Source organism: Neolamprologus brichardi, chromosome 8 (genome assembly GCF_056152115.1).
Source record: "Neolamprologus brichardi isolate AB-2024 chromosome 8, ASM5615211v1, whole genome shotgun sequence".
Taxonomy (NCBI): domain Eukaryota; kingdom Metazoa; phylum Chordata; class Actinopteri; order Cichliformes; family Cichlidae; genus Neolamprologus; species Neolamprologus brichardi.
In genome coordinates this window covers 795,162-823,149 of record NC_142111.1, presented here as the reverse complement: position 1 = coordinate 823,149, position 27,988 = coordinate 795,162, and the positions used below count along the sequence as shown (strand labels likewise).

Here is a 27,988-nt window from a genome sequence, read left to right as displayed (position 1 = left end):
TGTCAAATACTTTAAGAGTCCCATATTTAAATGTGCTGTAATTTTGTTGCCAGTTTGTTGGTGTGTGTGGCCTGCCTGTGTGCTGCGGTCCATCTCTAATGACGAAGAAGTCGATGATCCTGGAGGTAAAGTCCAAGGCCACGTGTTTTTTACCATGGATCACTGTAATACAGTGTCTGTCCCCATAACTGGCCCTGGGCATACCCCCACTGAACAGCAGGAATGGAGGCCTACACAAACACGCAAACATACGCACACACAAGGTTCAAGTTCAGTTCCGTTTGTTCAGTGATTAATGTGTAACAGCGGCTCACATAACATATCTGAGAAGTTAAAGATTAGAAAGGTGACGACATCACTTTCACTGAAGGAAGCTGACAAAAAGATTTATTTCACTGGTGGATGACGTCATCTTACCCTTCTTCTGTAGGGAGCTGAACTATTTTAGAAATGGCCTTGCAGGGAAAATGTCCTGCAATTATAAAACACAAGTAACCATGAGGCCTAAACCTTTTTACTTTGTGATCAATAAAACAGTGGAGAGCTTCCTCTTTACCATAAGGAATGTCTGATTTCTCTTCCTCGTTCGTGTCCTCCCCCCCCACCATCCATCGACAATAGCTTCCATCGCTGTGTGAACTCAGAATGTACTTTCCGTCATCAGTCCAACACACACTCTCCAGTTGCTATGGTTAGATTACACAGTATTCAGTCAGTTTATATATTGGCAGCTGGTCTTCTGTTCAGGCGTACGTTACATGACAGGTACCTGTGTGGCAGGAATGTGCTGGATGGCAAGTTTTTTCTCCAAATCCCAGATGACCATGAGGCCACGTCCATAGCCAATGATGACCTGATCTGGATCGATCGGGTTCTCTTGTAAGGCCTCAACGTGTTCTAGATTTCTGCGACCGATGTAGTCATCAGGTACGCTGTACACAACGAGCAGAGGAAATAATTCAAGAGAATATCAGTCTTATTATTGATGCACAGGGGATGACAGGCAATATATTCTATTATACTGAGCAGTGTTGGGAAGGTTACTTTTAAAACGTTACTCCCAACACTGATACTGTGTGACAGCAGTTTAGCAGCAACACTTTTTTAAACACTTGAAGTGAGCAGACTGATATTTATAATGTACAGAGTGCTCATTTCCACTGTAATACATGCTCTGAAAGTGACTAAAGAAAAGGGCTGTTCGATATAACATATATATCGGATGACGATATCTTTTGTTTCGTGGTTTCGTGTTTCGCAAAATAAACTGTTTACGGCAATATTTTTTTCATGGTTTTGATGGTCACTGTAGTGGCTATATTCATTTCTTAAAGTTCTCTCTTTCTCTTATATTTAATATAACCACACTACGGACGGTCAAGCGCCTGTTTTTATGGGTTGTCATTAGCAACAACGACGGTAAAACGGGACGATAGAGGTTTTATATCGGGATATGAGATTTTGGTCATATCGCACAGCCCTACTAAAGAATAATGTAAATTTCCAGACACAAACTGTAGCGTTGAGCTTAGGGATGGGTATCGAAAACCGGTTCTTGTTGAGAACCGGTTCCCACTGTTTCGATTCCTTGGAATTGTTTGCCATTTTTGCAAACGATTCCCTTATCGATTCCAGTCGCCCCGAATGACGTCACCACGTTGCGGAGCGTCATTTACCTGGCAGGAAACATGGCGGCTCAAACGCTCAAAAGTTTGGTTATACTTTATGAGAACGGATGACAACAGGGCAACTTGCAATACTTGAAAAGCAGATATTACATTTAAGGGAGGAAACACTACGAATATGCAAAAGCATTTGCTCACAAAACACGCGATGACCTTAAATGAATGTCGTGTTTTTAATTCCGCTCCGGACTCGTGAATCTCAACCCAGCAGCAGCGGTAACGTTTGCACGTCCTCTCCCGTTAATGCGGCAGGTAAATAATCAACTAACAGTGCAGATTATGTTAGCGCGATCTGCCTTATTACAAAACCTGCCATTACTGTGCGTTTAGGTGACCATGATGAGAGAGACAGACAGAGTCTGGCTCAGATGCTGGCAGTTCTCGCTGCAGTCTACCGTAGCGTCTCCTTTCAGGCCGGGATAGACGAATGTCACCGAGCAGTGACTCAGTTTGTGGTCAAAGGCTTGAACCCATTTGCCAAAGCAGATGCCCCGATTTTCAGTAAGTGTGTTTAATTGTAGGCAGGGACATTACTGGATATTCTTGTGTAATTGCTACAGAATAATTTATGTTATACTTTGTTATTGCTACAGACGAATATTTATTTTATTATTTTACATTTACAATTTTTTTTCCTGGGGACCCTGTGACACCCCATTGAAGAGCCGTAGGCTGTGGATCTCTTAAGATCTCACTGTTGGGTTTGTAAGGCCATGTTACTCCTAAATTTCTATCTTGTTCAAAGAGAAGATATAAAACAAAGTTCTAAGCTAATCGACCTTAGTGTTCTCCTTTTTAAAAAAGAATCGAAAAAGAATCGAATCGTTAAACAGAATCGAAAATGGAATCAGAATAGTGAAAATCTTAATAATACCCATCCCTGGTTGAGCTACAATCTGCTCTATCCAGCATTCAGCCACAAGTGCAAACAGCAGCCAAATACAATATTTTATGTGACGAGAAGGATATTTCTTGTTCCTAGCAGAAAACAAAATTTTAAAACAACAAAACTAACGCAACAATAGGTGCTTTCAAACAGAAAAAACTCCCTCTAGTAACTGTAGCAGTTTCACTTTTTTTTTATGTCTACGCTGCAGAAACTAACAACTGTCATAGTCCTTAGCAGCATATAGTATACAACTGTCTGTAACATGTGTTTTAATTTGCCTACCTGCTGGCAATTTGGTCAAGGCTGATGTTCCTCTCTTCCAGCTCTCTGAATCCTGGAACTTCAACTACAAATACATGTCCACCTTCTGTCCCCAACAGCAGCAGCTCACCTGAGGAGTGGGCCAGTACTGCTGTCACTCTGGTCACGCTTGGAGGGGCACTGAGAGGAGGAGGAAGGAGAAAAGTGGCATCACTTGGCAACTTTTTGATCAAAGGCATGTGTAGATGTCCTGTGACCTGTACAACTAAGCAAATTCTACATATTCATATCTCTTCTTTACCTGGCTTTACTTAGCTTAACAAGTCAAATAATAATAATAATAATAATAATAATAATAATAATGGGTTGCATTTATATAGCGCTTTTTCTAGGCACCCACTATTCATTCACACACTGGTGGAGGCAGCTACAGTTGTAGCCACAGCTGCCCTGGGGCAGACTGACAGAAGCGAGGCAGCCATATCGCACCATCGGCCCCTCTGGCCAATAGGCCATTTCTCAAAAAGGTTACTGTGGAGAAAGGAAAATGATAGGTGGAAATATGTGGTTTACCCAGGTGGTCCAGTCAGCGTGAAGCGTCCTATTTCAAGAAGTTCCGAAAGTCCATTGTGTCCTCTTAGAGTCCACATGTGCAAACTGTTGTCATCCAGCAAAGTAACCAGCTCAACCTGAATAAGAGTCACAAATAATCAGAGATATAACAAAATGTCTTCCCTGATACACACTATTGAGAACAGCACTATAGTACAAGCTCAATAAAACAAAATGCTGCTGGCATTCTATGTTGTGTGATTTATATCAAACATTACCTGGTGGGGCATGAAGTGCACCTGTGTGACAGCAGCATTCTCATCATGTAGCCCCATGAACTCCACACCTGGAGCTCCATATCTGAACAATGGTTAAGCACAGACTCCATTTATCATAGTTGCAATCATACTAACATACTAGCACACTGGGAAGAGCTAAGCTAATGCACATTTAGTAAGATGGTATATTTTACATCCAAAACTTTAATTCCTAATTTCAGGGAGGCATCTCAGTGTTTGAGGGGACGCCAAGATACTACGTACAGGGAATTAGAGCCAGAAATCTTCTTGCTTTAGAAGTCACAACTTAGACCTCCTCTCTCCTTTGGGTGGTGCTGTCACTTGGTGTTCCCTCTCTCTGCGGTAGAGGATCACTTCCTGGTCCAACACGCAGTGGTGTTTTTGTGTAGCAATTTAATTAAAAACTAATAGATAACTTATTTATTTCATAGTGTAATCTTCTCATGCTTCATCCAAAGCACACACTCTGTGTATTCACTTGCTAATTTATAGTCACAGTATTCACTCACTGTGTCTTTAAGGACTCGCTAGCAGCATGGCCTCTTCACCTGTCCCTCCTACACTTTCCTACTTGTTGTGTCAGATGTTTAGTTACTCCTCAGCCTCCTTTAGCAGTAATCCTACTTGTACTAAATGTAGCCTATTTGCAGCTCTGGAGGCCAAGATCACTGAATTAGAGACTCCACATACAGCATCCACATCTGCACCACGAGTAAAACAGTGAAATGTGGATTATTAAACATTAGGCCTCTCTCTCCCAAGTCTCTGTTAGTACATGACTTAATAATTGATCAACAAATTGACTTACTCTGCCTTACAGAAACCTGGTTACAGCAGGATGATTATGTTAGCTTAAATGAATCAACACCCCCAAGTCACTCTAACTATCTGAAACCTTGAAGCAGGCCGAGGAGGAGGTGTGGCAGCAATTTTCAACACCAGCTTATTAATCAACCAAAGACCAAGACAGAGTTTTAATTCATTTGAAAGCCTGATGCTCAGCCTTGTCCACCCCAGCTGAAAAACTCAAATAACAGTCTTATTAGGGCAGGGATAACTCAGTAGGTAGAGTGGTGGCCCCCATAATCAGAAGGTCGGGGGTTCGAATCCCTGTACCCTGAGGTACCCCTGAGCAAGGTACCGTCCCTACACACTACTCCCGGGGCACCCAGTGGCTGCCCACTGCTTCACTGAGTGCGTGGGTTAGATGCAGAGAGGATTTTCCCCACGGGGATCAATAAAGTATACATTATTATTATTATTATTATTATTGTTATTATTAGTTATCATCTATCGTCCACCTGGGCCTTACACAGAGTTTCTGTCTGATTTCTCAGACTTTATATCTGATTTAGTTCTCAGCTTAGATAGAAAAATTATTGTGGGTGATTTTAACATCCACGTAGATGCTAAAAATGACAGCCTCAACATGGCATTTAATCTGTTATTAGACTCAATTAGCTTCTCTCAAAATGTAAACGAACCCACCCACCACTTTAATCACACTCTAGATCTTGTTTTAACATATGGCATAGAAACTGAACATTTAACAGAGTGATGGATACAGTTTGATAGCCCCGGAGCGAGTGCCAATGGCCAGCAGCTTCAAGGAGGGACTGTAGCCCAGAGCACTGGGCTGGTGGGGGAATCCATGCTCCACTGTCTGAGGAGGAGAGTGAAAAGATGAGGGTGAGAAAGAACTTTGACAAAAGAGCCAAGAACAGAGACAAGAGTGTACAGAACAATACCAGCTTTAAGAAATGCCCTCATACATCTCAATAAATGTCACAATTCACAGCTAATGATTGTAATCAGAGTTTAACAGTCAGCAGCGTCTAATATTTATATTTATTTCACTGGCTTCCCAGTCCAATATATCACGCTTTAACTGGATGTTTTACTGGTCTGGAAAATTAAGTCTAGAACCCAAGGACATGACCAACTACTATGTTTGTACATTTGGCGTACTCTGCCAGGCTGCGGCCGCTATCAGTCTGTATATGCAGGAGCAAAAAATAAGAACTTGACTCAAAACAAAATGTAAAAATACTGGTGGCAGGGAGTGATAAAAATATATCCCACGTGACTTGAGTCACATATGCTACATTTAGTACTTCACATTTACAAAACTTGACATTGAGTCACTGAGATTCAAACTGGTCTAACTTTAGTAGATAGACCTATGGTTGCAATTTTGCTTGCATTATCGCATTCACAACAATCCACACCGCCTGCCAACTTGCCGGGCAGGGTAACGACAACACCTAACCAGCTTTCTACGGCTGAGGGGTAAAAAAAAAAAGCAAAAAAAAAAAGCATTTACTCATAACTACTAGGGTCATCCACACAGCACAGTAATGTTGGTAAAGTTAAAATAAGATTACAACAAAGGAAAGAGCACACAAATCAAAGTGCCTTAAGTGTCGTTGTTTACTGGAAGCAATCTTTAGCCACAGAACAAGCTATAATGGGAATCTGTCACAATGACACCCAACAAACAGCCACTATCACAGCAGCTAGATGTCTCTATGCCAAACTGGCGAGTCGTATTAGAATTCTTAGTTTTGAAAACACGCCTGATTGCTGAGGATAAATCAGTCAGGAAAAAGCCTCTGTCAGAATGGTTTGGTTAGATGGTGGCATTGATAGGAAGCGAAGCTAGGGGGTTTGTTTTGGGTTTTTTGGAGAGACCAGGAGGAATGAGTGTTTGAGAGCAACATCTCAGATTGGACATGTAAAGGTATACATAAATGTTCCAGTGTTAATTTTGACACAAATTTTGATTTTGTTTTAGTCATAATTTAGTTTTATTTGATTAAATATCATAAGATTGTTGTAGACTAATTCATTTGACAAAAATAGAAAGTATAAAAGTTTGTTGTGTTTTTAACCGGTGAAAGTTGCTCTATGCACCGCGCTTTGCAAAGTGTCTGAATTTCCTTGACATGAAATGTGTCCATATGATTACTCTTCTGACAATTCATTCTGATTGGACCTCGTCTCTCTTCATCTTGTTTTTATTTGTCAATAAAATTGTCAAAACATTTTTTCTTTCGAATTAGGTTTTACATCTAGTTATTGTCTTTTTCATCAGAAAAAGACCAAAAGTATCATGATAATTACTAGTCAACAAGCAAAACACTGAAATGAACACCTGTGTCTACACATATATAGGTGTTATATCTGCAGGGCACAAGCATCTTTTATGCAGAAAGTGTGTCATCATTATGATTACCATTATCTGTAAAATGAGTGCAGTGTTTATGCGCCACATACAGCCCACTTTGATCTTAAGTGGCCCAGACCAGTGAAACTCTCCTTTCCCACAGTGTTAAGAAGTTACATATTTAACAGTTTTTTTATATGACCATTTTTTTAAAACTGTAGTCATAAAAAAAAAAGACATTTCTATAGTAGAAATATAACTGTAAAAGCTGTAAAACCTATGACTACAGACATTTCTGCATCTCTGCCATTCAAAGACATTTTGTATACAGTTTTTTAATGTAATATTCAATACTGAACTGTAAATTTAGTCTTTTTCAAGGGAGGAGGTTTTTTTTTCCACTGTTTTAATAAAGGCCCTATTTTTATGAATTTACTATCACTACAGAGAACACACGCGATTTAAAGCCTGGACAAGTTTGAAACCTTTTGTCCTCCACAATGACCTGCTAGCATTTAAATCCGACTCTCCTGTCTCTCCATGTAACTGGCCTACACCACTACACGTGCTGTCTTAGGAACGTCCGCCCCCTTCCTTCTTTCACATAATGGTATGATCCCAGTCTGTCTTTGCATGTGATTGGCCACATGGTGTACCCATCAAAAATAAAGTTCCACCCCTGCCTGCATGGATTCTCAACAGGGCTGAAGATTCGGCTTCCACATTAATAACTGACATATAAAATGATCCTGCGGGTTGGATGTAATTGTATCGTAGACAGTAAGTTTGACACCCCTGGTTTAGATGCACTGAAATAATCAGGTGGCACTGCTTTCTCCACTAAGCTTCTTCATTGTCACTTGGTTATTGTTAGTGGATTAGAAAAACCAGAGGGCTATAATATTGTTAGTGTTAGGATCAACCTAATTACATCGCTATGGTTACTTAAGCTGGATACCTACGCTGGTAAGAGTTCAAAATTTGACATTTGTATGGATTCTAAAAGGCACCGCACTTATATAAATTATTTGCCTGGTGACATTCTGTCTGAAATGTATATAATAGCTGAGATAAGTCAGGGTCTTACGTATTTGAAAAATGATAATTTTTGGAATTACATTCTGAACACCAGAGTACTAAAAATGGAAACCATGTATAAAAGTGGTTGTATTCCATAACAGTTAAGTCAATATTTTTGTTAAAGCCCTTGAATTAAAGCTGAGTGCTTGCACTTCAATCACGCCTCTGTTGTTTGATTTAAATGGACGATGGTGGTGTACAGACAAAAATCACGAGAAAAAGAAACTAATATATAAATTTAAAGTGAACAGCTTATTTGATCTTGTTCTGGTTACTTTTATTTTCTGTTTCTGCTTAGTAACCTGGTCACTTGAATGTATATCATGACTGCAGATAGTTCAGAGTCTCCTGAATGATTTTTGTCTTCTTCTTCTCATCACTCACATTGAACCACATCACTACAGATGACAAACTGTGTGGTATGGTCTAATTTACTTACCTTATTAAACGCGAAGAGTTCCTGTTTTATCCGATCCCTCTGGGACTCTTGACCGTGCCGCCTGAACCTTTTCATCCTGTCAATACCGGTGTGCAGCCAGAAGGCCCGCTGACACTTGCTGGCTGGAGGAGACACAGGAGATAGAGGTAGATGATTTAGCTTGAAAGTAAAAGTTTCAGAGAGGAGAAAAAAGGACATGTTATTAGACAAATCCTCTAGTTCACACCTTTGTTATTCCTTAGTGAAAAGCAAATATCGATATTCTATTTATTTAACACAATCAAAACATGTCTTCTTCCATAAGCGTGTTCTCCAGCCACTATTCAGAGATGAATAACACCATCAGATACACAGCTATATTAATCAGTCCAGCTGCCTTCCATTTCAGCGACCAAACATTCTTCTCCATCTGAGATTTTGTGTGAAATCATAATACAACCGCTATTTAATGTAGATGCTGTATGTTACAAGTGGTTCTTCACACAAACGTTGCACAAAACCTTCTGCTAATGCCAGCTATATCTTTTGGTGCTCATAACTTTTATACTTTTTGAGATATAATAATAATAATAATAATGGATTGCATTTATATAGAGCTTTTCGGGGCCCTCAAAGCACTTTACAATTCCACTATTCATTCACTCTCACATTCACACACTGGTGGAGGCAGCTACAGTTGTAGCCACAGCTGCCCTGGGATAAACTGACAGAAGCGAGGCTGCCATATTGCGCCATTGGCCCCACTGATATTAAGCTTTTTATGCCATTTTTGGCCCATTTTGCTGAATGGGACCACATTATCAGTGTGATCACCAGTTTTGCTTGCCCGGCTGGGCCATGTTTTAGCTCAGTAAGATGAGCAGCCGTTCTCAGACTGGGAGGCCCGGGTTCAAATCCCACTTATGGCAACATTTTTTTAGTTCACAGTTAAACTTTTTTAACTCTTTTCAACATAAATTTCACCCCTTCACCTCTTTTCAGCAGAATTTTCAGCTTCTTGGTCTGTTTTCAGCAGAATTTTCAGTGTCTTCACCACTTTTTAGCAGAACATTCAACAAGTTCACCTCTTTTCAACAGAATTTTCAACATTTTCAGGACAATTTTCAGTTTCATCTCTTTTCAGTCACCTGAGAACCAGTTTGGCTCAGTGAGATGAGCAGCCACCTTGAGACCAGGTGGCGCAGGTTCAAATCCGACCTGTGGCTCTTGCCGCACATCTTCCCTCCTCGCACTCTCCCTGCTTTCTTGACGCTCTTCAGTGTAATCTTTCAAATAAAGCACTTTTCAGCAGAGTTCAGCTTCTACACAGTGTTTTCAGCAGATAGTTCTCCATTTTCTGCTTTTTCAGATTCCACTACACGGCATTCACACTGCATTTTTGCAGGAAATGCAACTTTTTCTAGTTGGCATTAAATATTCTGCCTTTAGGACTTATCATTAGTAGTTTCAAAATTATTTCCTACCACCAGTAAGCAGACAATACCCAATTATACACCTCCTTTAAACCTTGTGAACTAGACAAATTATCCACTCTAATGGACTGTCTTAAGGAAATTAATGGTTGGATGGCAAACAATTTTCTGCAGCTGAACCCAGACAAGACTAAGTGTTTAATTCTTGCTCTAGAGAGTATCAAGCCCCAAATCAGACAACATCTAGGTCCCTTCTCATCCACGGTAAAAGCTACTGCTCGGAATCTTGGGTTAATCGTGGCTCAAGAGTTGGGAGTTCGCCTTGTAATCAGAAGGTTGTCGGTTCCAGCCCTGGCTTGGACAGTCTCGGTCGTTGTGTCCTTGGGCAAGACACTTCACCCGTTGCCTACTGGTGGTGGTCAGAGGGCCCGGTGGCGCCAGTGTCCGGCAGCCTCGCCTCTGTCAGTGCGCCCCAGGGTGGCTGTGGCTACAATGTAGCTGCCATCACCAGTGTGTGAATGTGTGGATGACTGGATGTGTAAAGCGCTTTGGGGTCCTTAGGGACTAGTAAAGCGCTATACAAATACAGGCCATAAAATTTTTGATCAATCTCTGTCTTTTGATACTCATATCAAGTCTGTGACCTGCACCTGCTTTTTTCATTAAAGAAATATTGCCAAACGTAGGACTATTGTCTCCAAAGATGAACAGGAAAAAAATCTTTTCCTGTCTGTCAAAGATTTCTTTACATCACCTTTAAGTGATCCAAAATACCACAGCAAGGCCGTTAACCCACACTCATAAATTCACTCACATCACTCCCTTGTTGAAGTCCATCCACTGGTTTCCAGTTGGGTACAGATATCAGTTTAAATCCTCACTCTTACTTTTATATCTTTACGAGGAGAGGCCCCCACTTATATTATCAAGCTTCTTCACCCTTGCTCTCAAAACTGGATTCTTAGATACACTGATTGTGGTCTTCTGACTATTCCATGGGATTGTGCTTTCCAAACCAGTACTGTGGAACAGTTTCCCTCCCCCTCTACGCAACATCGACTCTGTGGCTTCTTTTAAAAAAAAAAAAAAAAAAAGCCACAAAGTACTACTGTCCACAGTGCTGCATTGACATCATCTAGTAGATCCTCAGAGGGTTCATACAGAGGACAGAGGATCCAGGTTTCAAGCTCCACCATGATCCAATCTTCCAGGTTAGTTCCTCTCGCACTCAACGATCCTTCTTCCATCGCACTTGGGGTTTGATGCCCAATCCAGGGTGGGGGTGATAATATTCCCCCCCCCCCGACCTGTTGTCCTGGCTCCCTCTTGCCGTAGTATTTGTGTTGTACCTCGTCAATCTCTAGCCGTGAGAGCAGTTTCTTCTTGCAAATGTTGGAACACTGAGCTACTAGTTGTTTTGCTGTCGATCTGGATGCTGGATATCAAAGATTCCCCTTCCACTGGGGTTGACTCGCGTAGTAGCATTCCAACAGCGGCTTATTATCATCTCTTGCCAGCTTGTGCCCTCTTGTTCCAGTAGCCCACTTCTCATCAGTGTGTCCTGGATATATATGTCAACCACAGAGCACCACGCTCTGTTTTGCAGCTATGGAACAGAAAAGCTACTTGGAGTTCCAGATTCAGACAATGGCAAAGCAAAGCTCATACCAGTGGGTCAAATGTGTGATCTGCAGTCCATGACCGTCCATTTTCATAACAAAAGTCTGTGCCATGACTCACATGTCTGAGCCAGGTCATTTGCTCAGTCCAAAGCCAGACATAGTTCTGTTATTGCCCTCAGTGTTCCCATGACTCACATTTCCAACTCCCAAGCTTCCTCATACTTCCCCAGACTGTCCCAAACAGACTGGGTGGACTCACCAGTCACTTGTTCTGAGGACTACATAGACCTACTCAATGTTGCATCATCCCTTTAAGTGTTTCAGACCAGACCAGATTTCTGTCAGACCAGTATATTCAATGTTTAGAAAGGTCAAGCACGCCAAGACAAGCACTAACACAGCAGTCTTGTGTGTAAAAAAACAAATATAGGTTAAAGTAAACTTTTGTATATTCCATGATTACACATAAATTATTATTTTTAATGTCAATCATCATAGCTTACAGTAATTCCAGTCTCTCGAATTATTAGAATATTTCCAGAGATCAAATAAAAAGTATTTTCAACTGGTGCAGAGTTGTTGAATTGACATGTAACTGTTGTTCATAGCTCCTCCCACCGGAATGTAGGGTGTATGCTTTTTTCTCTCATCACTAGAGGTGGGTTTTGATTATTAATTTATCGATTATCCAAGCTAGAATCGATTCATTAAAATCCTGAATCAATTTTTTAATATAAATTTATTTTGCCCGAAAAGCCAGAATCTCAGGTTAAACCTCACAAAATTTCAACAACCACCAAACAGCTAAAACAGTAAATGAGAGCAGGTACACGGATTCTGCACAAAGACGTAAACACACAGCGTTTCGGCGGGTCCAAGCTTTGTGTTTACGTATTTTTTGCGCTAGATTCTGAGGTGCAGGTTTTATCTCTCTCCAACCAAAATTCACTGAACCAGCAGCAAAAGAAGCAGCAAACTACGCTTCACATTTGATAAACATCGTCATGAATTCCCTCTTACTTTTGCCGTTTTGCTTCCACCACGATAAAAATCACACTTCATGCACAGCTCCCTCTCTCTCTCTCTCAGTATACTTCAACAACAGTTTCCCGTCTAAAAATCTTTTTTCTGCATTATTCGCTTGCTTGTTACGCACAAGTCTACCGTTGTTTACAGCGCTGTCAGCCGCTATTTTTTTCCTTTTACTTACTTCCGAAAAGAAAGCCTCATTTCTGTTGTTCAATACTGAACAAATTGTAACTTTTTAAAATTATGCAAAATTGCAAAACTCTCAGCTGTGTCTCTAATAAAACCTCTGTAACTTTGCTCTGCTTCACTTCAGCAGCATCAGGTAATGTTCATGTTGATTAATGGTTTTCTTTCATTTTTGATCTACTGCAGAATATTTTTTATAAAATCCCAGGCCAGGAAAATCATCTTCATGTTTTTCTGTGTTTCATCCTCAGCTACTTTGACACAAAGGCATCTGCTGTGATGCTCACACCTTTGATAAAGTCTCACAAGTGTCAGCTTTCTTCTTATAGATATAAAAATATGGAAATGTACTGATGCATGATCTGAATTATAATATTTCTGACTGTCTGAGGCAAAATTTATGTTGCAAAATGTTTTTGTAACTGCAAAACACTACAGGAAGCTATGGGGGTAGTGTCACTTGTATCATCTGCCAATACTGCACCCAATACTAAGCATAAGAATGTAACGCGAACGGCAAAACAGGAGCACAGAAGAGAATGGAAACAGATTTTTGTATTTATTTTTTTTAAGTGAAAGCATTTCACAGAAAACAAAGTCAAACACAGACTGTGAAAAGCAGAGTTTTCCTTCCAACACAGTAAAATTGCAGTGCACAAGCATTTAAAACACCAGCACCCTGGAGAGTGTGATTTCAATTCTGAATTGGTCCATTTTAGGGAGTTAAGTTAGTCATTCAAACACTACGCACTGTTTATGTTAATATTTGTACAGTAATGTTGATATTAGCTTACCTGTCGGAAACTTCTCAAACGAAGCGAACACCAGTTCAGTTTTGATAACTAATGAGGAGTAGGAGCAGCTACACGGTCTCCTAGTTCGTTTGATTTTTTCTCACATTAATATTAGTGTTTATTCTGAATAATAAACCCAACATTAGGTAGTTAATGTCTATGTTTAATATAATTAATTGCGATTAGTAACGGTCTTTTCTTTTCTGTTTTGTTCTGTTTAACTAGTGTAGATGAGTTTGTCCTGAAAAAAAAGGCTCCTGCACCTGACAAAGACTAAAGTCATGACAGCATGAAAATCAGCTGCAGCTGGGGACGTTATCTCAAAGATAAGAGCAAGCCTCACTCCAGAGCATGTCCACTGTAATCGTGAATTCATGAACTGAATCATCTGTAAGCTTTAGAAATTTGTTTTTTTGGACTGAAAGAAAATACCTTTTCGATTTAATTTGAAGCTGTATTTGAACTTTTTTTTTCTTTTAAACAGAATCCATTTTCACACAAATAGTTTCCTATTTGTACATTACGTTTTGTTCAAAATACCACAAGCACTTTAATTTCTATTACCTAAAATTTTAATTTAATTTTATTTCTGAGGGTCCTATTGAGCAATGTTAAAAATACATTTGATTACTTTGTTATTACGTGTGTTAATGCAAAATGTAAGTAATGTAAAGTAAGTGAGTCCTTGACCTTTGCTGTGCCCACTAATAGTCCTTGGAGCTCACCATCACTGCTTGTCCTAAAACCTGATCAATGTTGACTTTGTAATGACTTCTGCAAGGTTAGTGCCGTTACAAGCCAGATTCATTCCCACTTCCATGCATGAATGACTTTACTGAGTATATCATTTTAAGTTAATAACAAAGACAGATCTCCTTTAAGGATACTGGTAGGTCCCATTAACCAAACTCCTGTCTGTAAGACACCTGACCATGTTTTACAATAAACCTTAATGCCATCTGGATTAAGAAACACACCAGCCATGTTCCAGTGGCTGAACACCCTTTTGTGCAGGGCCAGTAATTGTGAAGTTTACTTGCATGTTATAGTGTCCTACTGATCCACCTGGACCGACCACATCAACACCTTTCCAGATCCTGCAACAATGCAACAACATATCTCCCAGCTCGTCAAACGCACTGACCATCTTTTTGTCAAAAAAAAATAAAAATAAATCTAATCTAATACACTATAACATGACCTAAAACAGTGGTTCCCAAACTTTTTTGCTAGGCCCCCCCTTTGTTTTACAAGAAAAATGTTCGCGCCCCCCCCCCTTTTCTCGCGCACATGCACGAACACATCCTCCAACCACACACACCCATATTTTGCTCCATTGCGGTTTCTTTCACACATCAAACATTTAGTAAACAATTAAGCAAATACAAGTAATCTGCAGGTAGTAAGAAAATAAACTACTAACTCTTTTAGGCTGCATCCACACCTACGCGGGTATTTTTGAAAACGCAGCTGTTTCGTCCACACGTAAACAGCGTTTTTAATCACCGAAAACTGAGATTTTCTAAAACTAATTTTTTTCCGTTTACGTGTGGACGAGGAATACAGAGTTCGTCACGCAACGTCAAAGATATGTTCCTTTTTTCATGTCACGCTGTGCGCCACGTTTACACGAGATGAATTGCAGAATGGCAGATAGAGACAAAATACTGTTAATCTTACTATCTTCACGCTTACATATACACACACAGTTACTGTGCCTCCATTTAGAAAGACAGAGGCGTCACGGAGTGATTATTTTACTGTAGTTGTTTTTTTCATGTGTAATAATCAACATTGCTATCAATGCTTTTTTCAAAAAACGCCTCTCTGTGCAAAATGGGTTTAAAAACATAAACAACTGTGGGATCCTGTTTGTCTGTGATTTGAACAGCCCAGCGCTGCTCCTGACGCAGGAGAACCAATCCTGCAGGGAGACCTACCTCGGCACTTGTGCAGGTGAAACCAAAGGGCAGACATGCTTCACCATATTTTCTAGTCTTTGGCTTAGAAGTTGGTTTGGAAACATATTCAGCGATGCTTCGTCTCCTGCTTTGCGTTTCTGTGGGGGCCCTGTGCTAGCAGTGTCCAAGCGTTTTGTTTCCCGCCCCCTTTTCATACCGCGCCCCCCCTGCAATGGCTCTGCAGCCCCACACGTTGGGAAGGTCTGATCTAAAAAGAAGCATTAGCTTTTCTACTAGCATTGCAGGACTCTGAAGTGTACCTTGGCACCAGCTCTGTTTCAACCATTGTATTCTCCGATCACAGTCTTCTCATATTTTTGACTTTGATTCAAAACAGCAAGATTTCAACATCAAAATTCACTATAAGAATTGCTTAAAAACATCATAGCATCATAACATTTCTTTTATGGGAGAAATGTTTGATTTGTGTGTGTGTGTGTGTGTGTGTGTGTGTGTGTGTGTGTGTGTGTGTGTGTGTGTGTGTGTGTGTATTGGCTGAAACAGGTCACTGCAGAATGGATTGTGATGTCACAAATGCTGGTTCGTGCCACCCCTGGAGAAGCAAATGACGGCGAACACTCCATCTTCTTTCACTATGGTCGCCACGAGCATATCTCCCATGAAGATAATGATTTAGACTTTATTTACCTTTGACTGCAAATTTAACAGGCTTGTCTTCTTATGCTATTCAATATACCATCCTGGATGCCTTTGCTCTCAAGCTGCAAGACACTGTTTCCTTTTCATAACACAGCTCAGCGATATCATCAAATTCCCAGTATATCCATCAAGCCATCTGAGTTAGGGAGTGCAGCCATGCAAAAACACGCCTATATCCCACAACAGGAACCTCACACTGCTTAACTAAGCAGAGCTGCTCCATAGCTCGTGGTTCTTAAACACAAAGCTAACATACTGCTTAGTACACGATGAGTAGCTGCAAATCCATGTCATCCAAAACATTCCACTCGAGATCTTTTGCAATGGCAGCTATGCCTGCACTCGCTCAAGACAGGAAGTCTTCTTGAATGATATCTGATCAAGTCACAAACTACAGGCACAAACAGTAATACTCATCCTGTCAACACAGGGGAAGCAGGAGCTGTATGAGAGCTGCTGCTAGGACCTGCTTTCACATCTGAACACACCTATCTCACACAAAGAAACGCGTCATAAGACACCAAATCAACTGAACATACAGGACCTCACCTCGCAGTGATCTTCAGCTGGCAATCACTGAACTATTCTCAGTTACGGTGACTGGGATGAGTGATTACTAAAAGGTCCACTGCTAGTTAGGGGGCTGTGGAGTGTTATGTCTTTGCTCTGAAGGGGAAAGCGGTGCATGAAATAGAAACCACAGATGTTTTACTGAAACCTGGAGAAAAAAAGAACTTTTGCTGGTGAATATGCATGAAGAAAAACATAATTTTTTTGTAGTTAAACAGCAGAAAGAGACTGAGGCAAGAGGAGTACAGCACTACAGCAAACATAGCAGAGGTACCTCTCTTTACCCTCTTTAGTTTAGCAAACATTAGATTGCTAGACAGACAGATTGTTAGCTCTGGCTGCCAGGACGTCACGTCTCCCACCACCTCACTCATTCCTTCCTATAATGAAAAACCAAAGATTAAGGGGAGGGTGGTCGAGTGCACAAAGTTTACATTAACTAAACTCTGATCCTAAGTGATAGTAGTTTCAGACCTGAGCCATTAAATGACACACTCCTCAGGACAGGGACTTCATACAAAGGTGTTTAAGGTCCAAGTGGGTATATATATAAAACCAATTCCAAGGGGATTAAAATGTGGTATAGTTCTCAAAGATAAATGAGGGCAACTGCTAAAGACAAATGATACTACAGATCAGAATTATCTGATAATTTGCCTAGTGTTTTATTTGATTTAGAGACATTGTGGTACGATACATCACCACTTTTACTCCTGTCTGCAGAAAACAAAGCCTGTAGAGATACACTTGCATGCTACTGTGAAAAAAATATAGCATGCCAATCAAGAATGATTAAAAAAAACATCTTAAATAGTTGATCACGAAAAAGGTTCAGTTTACAAAGAAAAAGAAAACTCTACAGGTGGGTGAATAATTCGATTTTAACTTTAAAAAAAAAAAAGACAAAATCCTAATTAAAGGAAAACGAGCTACTTGAAATAAAACACTTTTCTTTTGTTGCCATGAAGCTCGTGTTTTGTCTTGTTATAAATCATCAAGGACACATCGTACCCTTAGGGTGATGCATTACTTCAGAGTTTAGTCCTTTTTGAATGGTAAAAATGGTAAAATGGCCTGTATTTGTATAGCACTTTACTAGTCCCTAAGGACCCCAAAGCGCTTTACACTACATTCAGTCATCCACCCATTCACACACACATTCACACATTTTGCATCAAAATGATGGGAAAAAAGAGCCTACAGTTCACACGATCTGCATAGTTATGAAAAGCTTCAACAGGTGAACCTGTAACTACCCCCATGTCAGATAGTTAACATTTTGCTCCCACTTAGGTCTCTAGCTGCCACCTAGGCCTTTTGTTTTACTGTCAATAACACCCATACGTGTGTGCCTAACATCCTTCTAGGTGACCCTCATCTCTCATCTACCTGAAAAAGCAGGTGTCTGTTGAGTTAATAAATAAAAAAAATCTATAGTAACTGTGAATAATAACGGTGCCATCTTTGCCTCCTCCAGCCTTTACTCACCTGCACACTGTACCACTGTGTTCCATTAGTACCTACTCGGATCCACTTGCCACAGACTGCTATGACTCGACTCAGATCGACTGGTTTTCCACTACAATCTGGTTCTACCTAACATGCGTGGTTGTCGCCATAGCAATGCATCCGTGCATCCTGCGACGTCATTTAAATGCAGCATGAACGCTACAGAAAAGGTGGACGTTGAAACAAGAATATACCTGCTGATATGGCTTTTCAACAGACTCAAAAGCCAGACATTCTGCTGCCATGATCAGGAAATTCAGGACCAAATTAGAAACAAAGTAATTTTCAGTCTGGAAAAGGTTATGAATCCATTTTGAAACTGTGGGACTCAGCAAACCACATTGAAAGCTATTATGCACAAATGGCGAAAACATGGAACAATGGTAAACCTTCCCAGAAGTGGCTGGCCACCAAGAGCACGCAGACAACTCATCCAAGGGGTCACAAAAGACCCCAGAACAACATCCAAAGAACTGCAGGCCTCGATTACGGTCAGTGCTCATGACTTTGCCATAAAAAGGGTTATTAGGGTTAGGGCCATGTAGGTTTGGATCTCTTTCCCCTCTTAATAATAAACACCTTCATTTAGAAACTGCATTTTGTGTTTACTTGTGTGATCTTTGTCAAATATTTATTTGATCTGAAACATTTAAGTGTGACAAATACAATGCCCGGAAGTGGGCAAACAATTTTCCACACAACCACCCTAACCCCCTATGGTATCAACTTCAAAATCCTAGGTGATTTCCTTCTCTAGTTGTTGCTTTACCAAGTGTGGATTATTAATCAAAGAGCAGCCGAATCAGACAGGACTCAGATCTGAGGATGTTAAGAGCTGCAGGCAGATGTGGACAAGAAAATAAACTATTCCACCTTTACAATATTTTATTAAAATGTGTTTCTTGTTTAGTTTTAGTCAGCTGTGAAGTCAGTTTTAAAATGCAGGCAGTGAAAGGTTCAATCTTTCACAGCAAGAGCTCTCATTTCTTTTTTTTCTTTTTCTTTAAGCATAACTAGCATTACACTTTGGGCAAAGTTCATTTCTAACTTTTCCATAATGTTCTTCCTCTACAGTAAGGAAATTAGGGATGCTGCGATTTATTAAGTAATTTGAATAATTTGATTATAAATAATCCTTAACACAAATTCTTTGCTTCGATGCTTCAGTTATTGCATGGCTCTGTTGCATGCCATTGTCATGCGAGTGCTTCACCCACATTTGCGACTAAAAACATCCTCCCACAGAAGTGTATTTAGGAGCAGCATGTGAATAAAAAGTATGATAACATTAAGCCCAAGCAGCCCCCAGTTTTAAAGAAAAACACTGATGACACAACAGCAGCAGTGAAGATGAGGCCATCGTAGTTTCACATGGAGCTAGAGTCTGCCTACACAGACCAAAGAGGCGGAGCCAGTGTCAAGGTGAGCTCAGGTTGAGTGAAAAAACAAAACAAAAAACAAAACGTGTTTCTAGTGGAGGATTCTAAGGCAGGTTCTGAAGCCACTGCACTCCTGCCCAATTAGTCCAGATACATAATCTAGAAATTAACTTTGGCCAAAACAGAGACGGGTAAACCTATAAGCAAAAAGTTGTTCAGTCTGCAGAAAACACATGAATCCACATACCATGGTTGGATGGACTGGATGAGAGTGCTTCAAAATATGGAATTGGAATTGTTCGGTTAAGATTTGAGTATGAAAGTGATGCCAGTGATAAATTAGTACATCCACCGGTGCACAATAGAAATAGTTAAACAGCAACAATGAAGCAAAATTCACTTTCAAAAAGTCATCATTTACATCATTGCAAACATTTGTGACTTTATTAGTAATTTACACATCTGAATCAAATCGCTTAACTCTGATTAGATTTAGTCGACAATAATCTTAAGTTAATTCATTTGACTAAAATATAAAGTGTAAAAGTTTGTCGTGCTTTTACTGGTGAGTTGCTCCATAAGGTTCACAAAGGCTCCCATTTTCCCTGACATCGCGTGTGAAATGTGTCCATATCTCTTCTCGTCTCTTCCTCGCAGTCTTAATTCAGTCCATATAAACAAACAGTCCACACAGTACTGCGCTTTGGGGTCCTTAGGGACTAGAAAAGTGCTATACAAATACAGGCCATTTACCATTTACAAGCAGAAGAACTGGTTATAAAATAACCAATGAATTAAGCAAAAACAAAAAACAGCAACAACAAAACAAAAGTGTGTGTGAAACATACAACTGAAATAAATACACACAAGACAAGGAGAGAGTGCAGCACTAAACTAAGCAGTGTCACCAGAAAATAATCTATTTAAATCGTATGGGTTACATATGTGGGTTATGTTAAGTTACTTTTTTCTCCCTGTACCAACACACAGTGCTGTTTTATGTAGCTTATCTGCGTAGCCAGTTTAATTAAAAACTTACAGATAACTTCTTATTTCATAGTGTAATCTTCACATGCTTCATCTGAAGCACACTGTGTGTATTCACTCACTAATTATATTCACAGTATTCACTTATTGTGTCTTTAAGGACTCGCTAGCAGCATGGCCTCTTCACCTGTCCCTCCTGCACTTTCCTGCTCTTTGTGTCAGATGTTTAGTTACTCTTTGGCCTCCTTTAGCAGTAATGATACTTGTAATTACTGCAGCCTATTTGTAGCTCTGGAGGCCTGAATTAGAGACTCTGCTTCAATTCACTGACTGCTCTGCCCTGTAGTCAGCGAAGGTGGCGTAGGCCCCGATAGCGCTTCCCTGGCAGATTGTCCTGAGGAGCTGCGAAAACAGGATGGCTGGGTGATGGTCTTAAACAAAAGCCCCCAGTATACCACCAAAACCCCATCCCCTTTGAGACTGTGTCGGCTCCCAAACCGACAACCCCCCCCCCCCCCCAAAAAAAAACAAAAAAAAAACTAACCAACTAAAAACCAGCAAAAATGACTTAAACATAAAAAACATCAAATAGAGAACAATACAGCACCAAGAGTAAAACAGTGAAATGTGGATTATTAAACATTAGGTCTCTCTCTTCCAAGTCTCTGTTAGTAAACGAATTAATAATTGAAATCAATTTACTCTGCCTTACAGAAACCTGGTTACAGCAGGATGATTATGTCAGCTTAAATGAATCAACACCCCCGAGTCATTCTAACTATCTGAAACCTTAAAGCACAGGTAGAGGGGGTGCGGTGGCAGCAATCTTCCATGCCAGCTTATTAATCAACCAAAGACCCAGACAGAGCTTTAATCCAGTCGAAAGCCTGATTCTCAGCCTTGTCCACCCCAGCTGCAAAACTTAAAAACCAGTCCTATCTGTGATCATCTATCATCCACCTGGGCCTTACGCAGAGTTTCTGATTACTCAGACTTTATCTGATTTTGTGCTCAGCTCAGATAAAATAATGATTGGGGGTGATTATAACATCCATGTAGTAGCTAAAAATGACAGCCTCAACACAGCATTTAATCTGTTATTAGACTCAATTGGCAAATTTTAAAATGTGAAACAACCACTTTAATTACACTCTAGTTCTTGTTTTAACATATGGCAAAGAAACAGAGCATTTAACAGTGTTCCATGAACACCCTGCTGTCTGATCATTTCCTAATGACACTTAAATTTACAATAATGAATTACACAGCAGTAGAGAATAGTATCATCACAGTAGGTGTCTTTCTGAAAGTGCTGTAACTAAGTTTATGTGTATCCTTTAACATTCATCCACTGCTATCTTCTTTTATGCCTTGTGCCAACACAGCAGTGCTGTTTAAATAAATTGATTCGGATAAGCAGCCATATGTTCTGGACACTCAGATTAAGAGAGGAGAGAAGCAATCAACTGATCATCACCCGAATTGGGTCAGGTAGTGAGGGACGAAGCTGGACAGACATGCCACATCCAAATATATAGTGAGGATGAGCTGGGAATGTCTAGCAGAGGCACTGGTCCACAAGCTTTTCAACTCTCACCTCTGACAGAGGTTCGACAGCCTTCCGAGGGAGACTGGGGACAATGTTCAGCACCTCTATTGCTGAGGTTGCTGCAAGGTGGTTGGTGCCTGTTGTGGTGGAACCAGCTGGTGGACACCAAAGCTGAAGGAGTCCTATCAGGCTGAAAGTAGAGTGTTATCAAGCAGGGCTGGGCCATATCATACCATTCACAGTAATACCGGTATAATGTTGGGCAATGATAAGAAAATGAAATATAAACGCACATGCACAGTGCCTTTGTTTTCATACGCACATGGCGGAAAAAGCATGGCGGCAACGGAGAATGAGAAGGGTGAAAGTGGATGTTGAGTGAAACGGATGAACCAGAACTGGTTTGTAAAAATGCTGCAACTTCAGTGGTGTGGAACTGGTTTAGCTTTCGTCCATCAGATACACAACAAAGCACTATTTTTGGTAGCGCATGCTAGCGGGCCGTCGTTATTACCGTGTTGTTTGGAAAATACGGCACACTTAAAATCAATCCTTTGATTTTTCTGAAAATCGTCAGTGCCCCTTATAATCCCGTGTGCCTTATGTATGAACTCTGGTTGTGTTTACTTTGGTAAGCTACGAACCCGCACCGCTTGATGGATTGTCGGAGCATTACGGCTATCGTAGGCGGAGCCTCGCGGAGTGATACATACTGTGCTTCAACATAATATTACCGTATTGTGTGTGTTTAACCTCTTTTTAAGTTTTGTGGATATTATACATGGTTATGCTGAGGATATGTCGGCCAGTTTCTACTGGAAATGCCTTTTGGTTAAACTGTCAGCGAGGAATTTGCATTTGCACTGTTAAATTTTTATATAACTTTAATGCACATAAAAAACAGCTGCTTGTTGAAGTGAAAATACATTGATGGGTTGTTTTGGGTTTTTTTGCACAAATAAAGTTGTGGAGTTGTAAAGTGTTTTGTCTATTGTCAATTATATTGTCAGTTATATCGTTATCGCAAATTTTCAAATTTATATCGTGATAAATATTTTTGGTCATATCTCCCTGCTCTATTATCAAGCTTGGTTAGGCTGTGGGAGTGCAAGGTACAAGGAGTTCGGTGAAACCATGGAAAAAGACTTTTGGACTGCCTCAAAGTGATTCTGGCAGATACAACTTATACAGATATGCAAGGTTGCTCTCAAGAATTGCATTTGTATGTTGTACGTATTCAATATGCTGATGGCTTGTGAAGAGAAAATGTTTCATCGTCTGTATTTGCTAAAGAAGGGGTCTATACATTTCATCAGTTTTTGTCCTCGTGCATTAGTTTTTATTTCGTTATCTCATCAGAGAAAAAGGTTGTTGATGAAAACTATCATAAAAATAATTATTCAACACAACACTGCATGCTACAAAGGTGAGTGTTTCATTCTGTACTCTGTTCAAAGTTCTATTTCTATCTAGAAGAATAAGGCAGATATCAAATAAAAATTACATTATGTTGCAATTTAGCTACAGTGAATTGTCTCCAGCTGTTGTGTACGCTTTAATGACTCAACAATTGTGTTTTGTTTCAAGTACATTTCAATGCAAAACAGTTTTACTTCAGTAAAAGATTATTTTTATAGAATGTGCTAGGGCAGGGCGATATATCGACTTTTTTAAAAATATCGATATATTTTCATACGAGATATAAGATGTGACAATATCGTTTATATCGATATAGTCTATGTTACGTTATAATTATACTTGTGGAGCCGCAAGTTTGCCTCTCTTTTGTCCACTTTTGTCTCTACGCAACATTAATCGGCCTCACCTCTCCTTCACTGAACACAACTCCCCCTCTTCCATAGCTTCACCTGCAGGCAGCGACCAGATGAACACGGCAAATCTCCGTTAACGAGTTACCGCGGACCACCCCGTGCGTGGGGCTGGACGCACGGGGTGGTCGTGTTAGCGAGCTAACCGTGCTAACGACAGGGGCTGCATGGCCTAAAATCCTTTCATTTTCTCAAAAATCGACAGCGCGCCTTATGTATGAATTCTGGTTGTGCTTACTGACCGCCAACCGATTTTATGCGGTACACGGCGCTCAGCAATCTGTCAAAAAATGTTTTAGTACGACTTTGGTAAGCTACGGAGCTGCAGCGCTTGATGGAATGTCGGAGCATTACGGCTACCGTAGTCTGGAGCCTCGCGGAGTGATACGTACTGTGCTTCAACGTAATATTACCGTATTGTTTGTGTATGAGGACCATAAATGGCACCTGTTAAGAGACACGGTTACAAAGAGGATTTCAAACTCAAGGCTGTCAGTCACGAAGTAGAACTTGGGAACAGAGCAGCTGTGAAATCTGTCTGTCTTTGTTATTATGCTCATCGTCTGTTAGTTTACATTTTGACTGCTCAATTGTGAGCTTTTTGTTATGCACAAAAACAACATTGTTTTCTTTTATTTACGGAGCATTATTATTTAATAAATGCTGATGATTTATTTTTGAGTAATTTCTTCATGTACATCTATGCTGTATGTTAATAAAAGTGTCTGTGTGACATCTGGGACAGAGCTTTGACTAAACTCTTTTTGTTCTTACCTTATGGCTTTAAAAAATATATATTTCTCACTCACTATGTGTTAATAGACCTCTCTGCATGGAATCATACTTGTTATTAATCTCTGGCTCTCATCCACAGCATGTCTTTTGACCTGTCTTCCTTCTCTCACCCCAACTGGTCGACGTACATGGCCGCCCCTCCCTGACCCCGGTTCTGCCGGAGGTTTATTGGTTGTAGGTCTTTTCTTTTATCCAAGAGAGAAAGGTATTGGATGAGCACACATATGCACTACTTTATGAAAACTAATATCAAAATCTTCACATCTAGAGTTGCTTTCTGTATGTTTTGTTTCAATCTAGAACACTATAAACAATCATTTCCATGAAGTACCAGTGATGTCATAAGCTCTGACTTCATGTTTACCCAAACAATGATCGTTATGAGGATCTACTGACAAACTTCCTTGAGGCCAAGTGTGCAGAGCCTTTCAGTCTCAGGGTTAGGCTATCCTCTGGAACAATGCTTACAGTGTCAAGTTTTCAGTTATGTTCTAATAGTGTCTATCGAGCTGGCAAACACGAAACATGAGGTTTTACATTTGGATATCCTATGCTTTTCCATTAGCAAACCAAAGAACAGCTTCATTCAGTGCATTTCCTAATCAATTTAGCAAGCTGACTGTCTGAGCCAAGCAAGGTCTTCGTCTTTGTCATCTCCTTACCTGTAAAAGGTTAGTAAAAATTAACCTCCCCATTCAAAAGTTTAAAAATTCGAAGCCTTTGATGGCAAAGCTTTGTCCATTGTTTCTTTATATTTCCACTGTGTGAACAACTAAAACCAAAATTCCTGGTAATGTTCAGGACTGTTCCTTTAGAAGAGGTGAACACCCTCCAGCTTACCTCACTTTTGGGAGGGGCTATTTATTTTGCCTCTATAATAGTTTCAGGTGGACTTTGCAATGCAGGTGGAATAACACCAAGCCTGAGAACAAAGGCTTTTGTTTGACTAGTCCTGGGCTCATGCAGGTGGAAGTACACAGCCTGTGCTTCATTTGGCAGTAACCTGTCCATACTGTACAGTGTGAATGCTGAACAATGGCTGTTCTAATAAAACAGATTCTGATTTTTTTTTTTCTTTTCTTTTTTTTTGCACCATTTAATAGAACAACTTTTTTGCATATGGGTGGTTCCATTTTGGTGATAACAAGCCAAGTTACTCAATGAAATTCAATGTTGTTCAGTGATTAAGGCACCAAGCATGCACCTGTTGCTAACTGGAAAGCTGACATAGCACAGAGAAAGCCAGCGGTTTGGACCCATTTCACACCATCTATGCCAACAGCTTTTCATTGCAAACATTTGTGACTTCATGATAAACTGTGAGCACGTGAGTTGAACTTCTTTCCTGTTATGTTTCTGTAACACTTTTATTTTGATTACAAGTAACAAAATATATCGTTACCATTTTTAATATCTTCACATTGTGACACTGCACATGTGATGCATATATGTATGATTAAGTGCACCTACAGGAGAAAGGCAAAAAGAGACCATATGACAGCAGAGTGCAGTAAACACTGAGCCGAAATAAGGCAAGAGCAAAGGAAATAATGGAAATTGATTTTTCATGTCTGTCGGTCAAGATGACATTTATCATTTCACTAAAATACCTTTTGGCAACACCTCACCTCACCTCACTCACACACTCACACACACACACACAGACCAGAGCAATATAGTAATATGGCTGATGTTCCTTATTAAGTAGTCAGAAATTTTAAATAAATCTTTAGTGTGTAAACTGATGGGGAAAACCCTGCTTCATTCATTTTGTTTTACAAAGTCTGATGTTGTCTTACACATCATTACTAGTTTGTTCCTCATAGTGAGGAATACTTCATATGAATTTGAGCTGATTAGACGAAGCAATCACAGCACATACGCATTGTACTAAAGTTCAGGACTCAGTGGATACAATGTCAGCAGTTTTATAAATACAAATTATCGTGAAACCAGCCAAACAGGTGAAACCGCCTTCCTCATACTCCCCCTCCCCAAACACAGTACTTACTCACTCTTGAAACCAGACCGTTGACTCAAAGGGCTTACTAACATACTGACTGCTGAGACACACCTTAGTCAGGTTAGATGTCGCCGTCATTATGCAACATTAGCTGCAACTAGTACTCACCTGGCTGCACATGCAGGTTAGCAAGAAATTCCCCAGTTTCTCTAATACTGCTGACATCATGCGGGAAACTGCTAATCCATTTCTACCCAATTTTCTTCCGTGTGGACTTGTCTTAATAACTGAATGGCTTCAGGCTGCCGCAATTAGGTTTACTGTAGCTTTAAGAGTGAAAACAAGCTAACCGATGGCAAAAACTACCAATTACATACAAAAGCTGACTGGTGTGGTTATAGTCATTTTTTAAAATTTAATAAAGAAGGCAAGTTACTGATGTGAGACGGTCATTTCAATCAGTCCACCTTGTATTACATTTTTTACAACTCGACGACTTGCCGAAAGTTAAAGCGTCTGTCATCGCAAGACTCCATTCTTGCGATTGTAATCGGTATGAAATTTTTGAGAAAAATATACACAAAACTGATTTTTGAGGCAACGCTCATATGCCTGCTTTGCTTGGTTTACTTCAGATGGTTAGAAAGCTAACCATAGAAAAACTGGCAAATGACATATTCTGGCTCTACACACAACTTGAGCTAGCTTCAGCTGAAGTGTGTACATACTGAAGAGTAAACAGCATGGAATAAACTGTTAGCCGGACGGTTCACAACAACTATGGGCACAAGGTCTGAGAGCGTGCGGTCCGACTTCCTAACCCACCTGATTCCAAACGGCCGTTGCTCAGCAGAGGTACACCGTTTACAGCCGTTGAAAGAAATTCCAAATCCGACCAGTTCCCGGTGTATTAGTTACAAAGAGGTATCTCTCCCCTTCCAGAGTCGAGGGAGACGTAGGCACGCCGTGAATAAGTATTCCCGGAATCCAGGCGACAGGCTTCTGGTTGAGTAACTATCACATCTAAAGATCTATAAGGAACTAAAACTGGGTTGGCTGGTTTTTGTTTTCCACCGCTGCGGTGGTTAGCCTCAGTATTTCCTGCTAGGCTAAACCTCACTGCTGTGCTAACTCCGCCCTCATGACACATTCAAGCACACCTCGTAAACGTGTGCTGACGTCCGGTCAGTGGTTTGCTTTGAAATTTGGTTGAAAACGACGAACCAAGAGCGGCATATCTAGCCGTCTGTAGGCTGGTAATTGATAAAGTTCCTGGGGAAAATCTGGTGATGTTAGAAGAGACAGCATCTATCCCACTTTGGAAGGAGCAACATTCATTTCTAGAAACTGGCTAAACCCTTCAAAACGTGAC

At 40.3% G+C, this 27,988-nt stretch overlaps 1 protein-coding gene across 3 annotated transcripts in view; it reads right to left on the bottom strand.

Annotated features, from left to right (window-relative positions):
• The window catches only part of llgl2 (LLGL scribble cell polarity complex component 2), a 41,427-nt gene extending 13,682 nt beyond the window's left edge, over positions 1–27,745 (bottom strand). For all 3 annotated transcript variants that reach the window (XM_087845223.1, XM_087845222.1, XM_087845224.1), the window contains exons 1-10: positions 27,442–27,745; positions 8,372–8,493; positions 5,252–5,349; positions 3,666–3,747; positions 3,409–3,524; positions 2,857–3,015; positions 770–932; positions 557–686; positions 418–472; positions 76–230 (exon numbers count right to left, since the gene is read on the bottom strand). In XM_087845223.1, coding sequence (XP_087701349.1) covers positions 76–230; positions 418–472; positions 557–686; positions 770–932; positions 2,857–3,015; positions 3,409–3,524; positions 3,666–3,747; positions 5,252–5,349; positions 8,372–8,446 — 1,033 coding nt within the window. In that variant the 5' untranslated portion in view covers positions 8,447–8,493; positions 27,442–27,745. The remainder of the gene's footprint in view (positions 1–75; positions 231–417; positions 473–556; positions 687–769; positions 933–2,856; positions 3,016–3,408; positions 3,525–3,665; positions 3,748–5,251; positions 5,350–8,371; positions 8,494–27,441) is intronic.
• Positions 27,746–27,988: the final 243 nt, after the last annotated feature.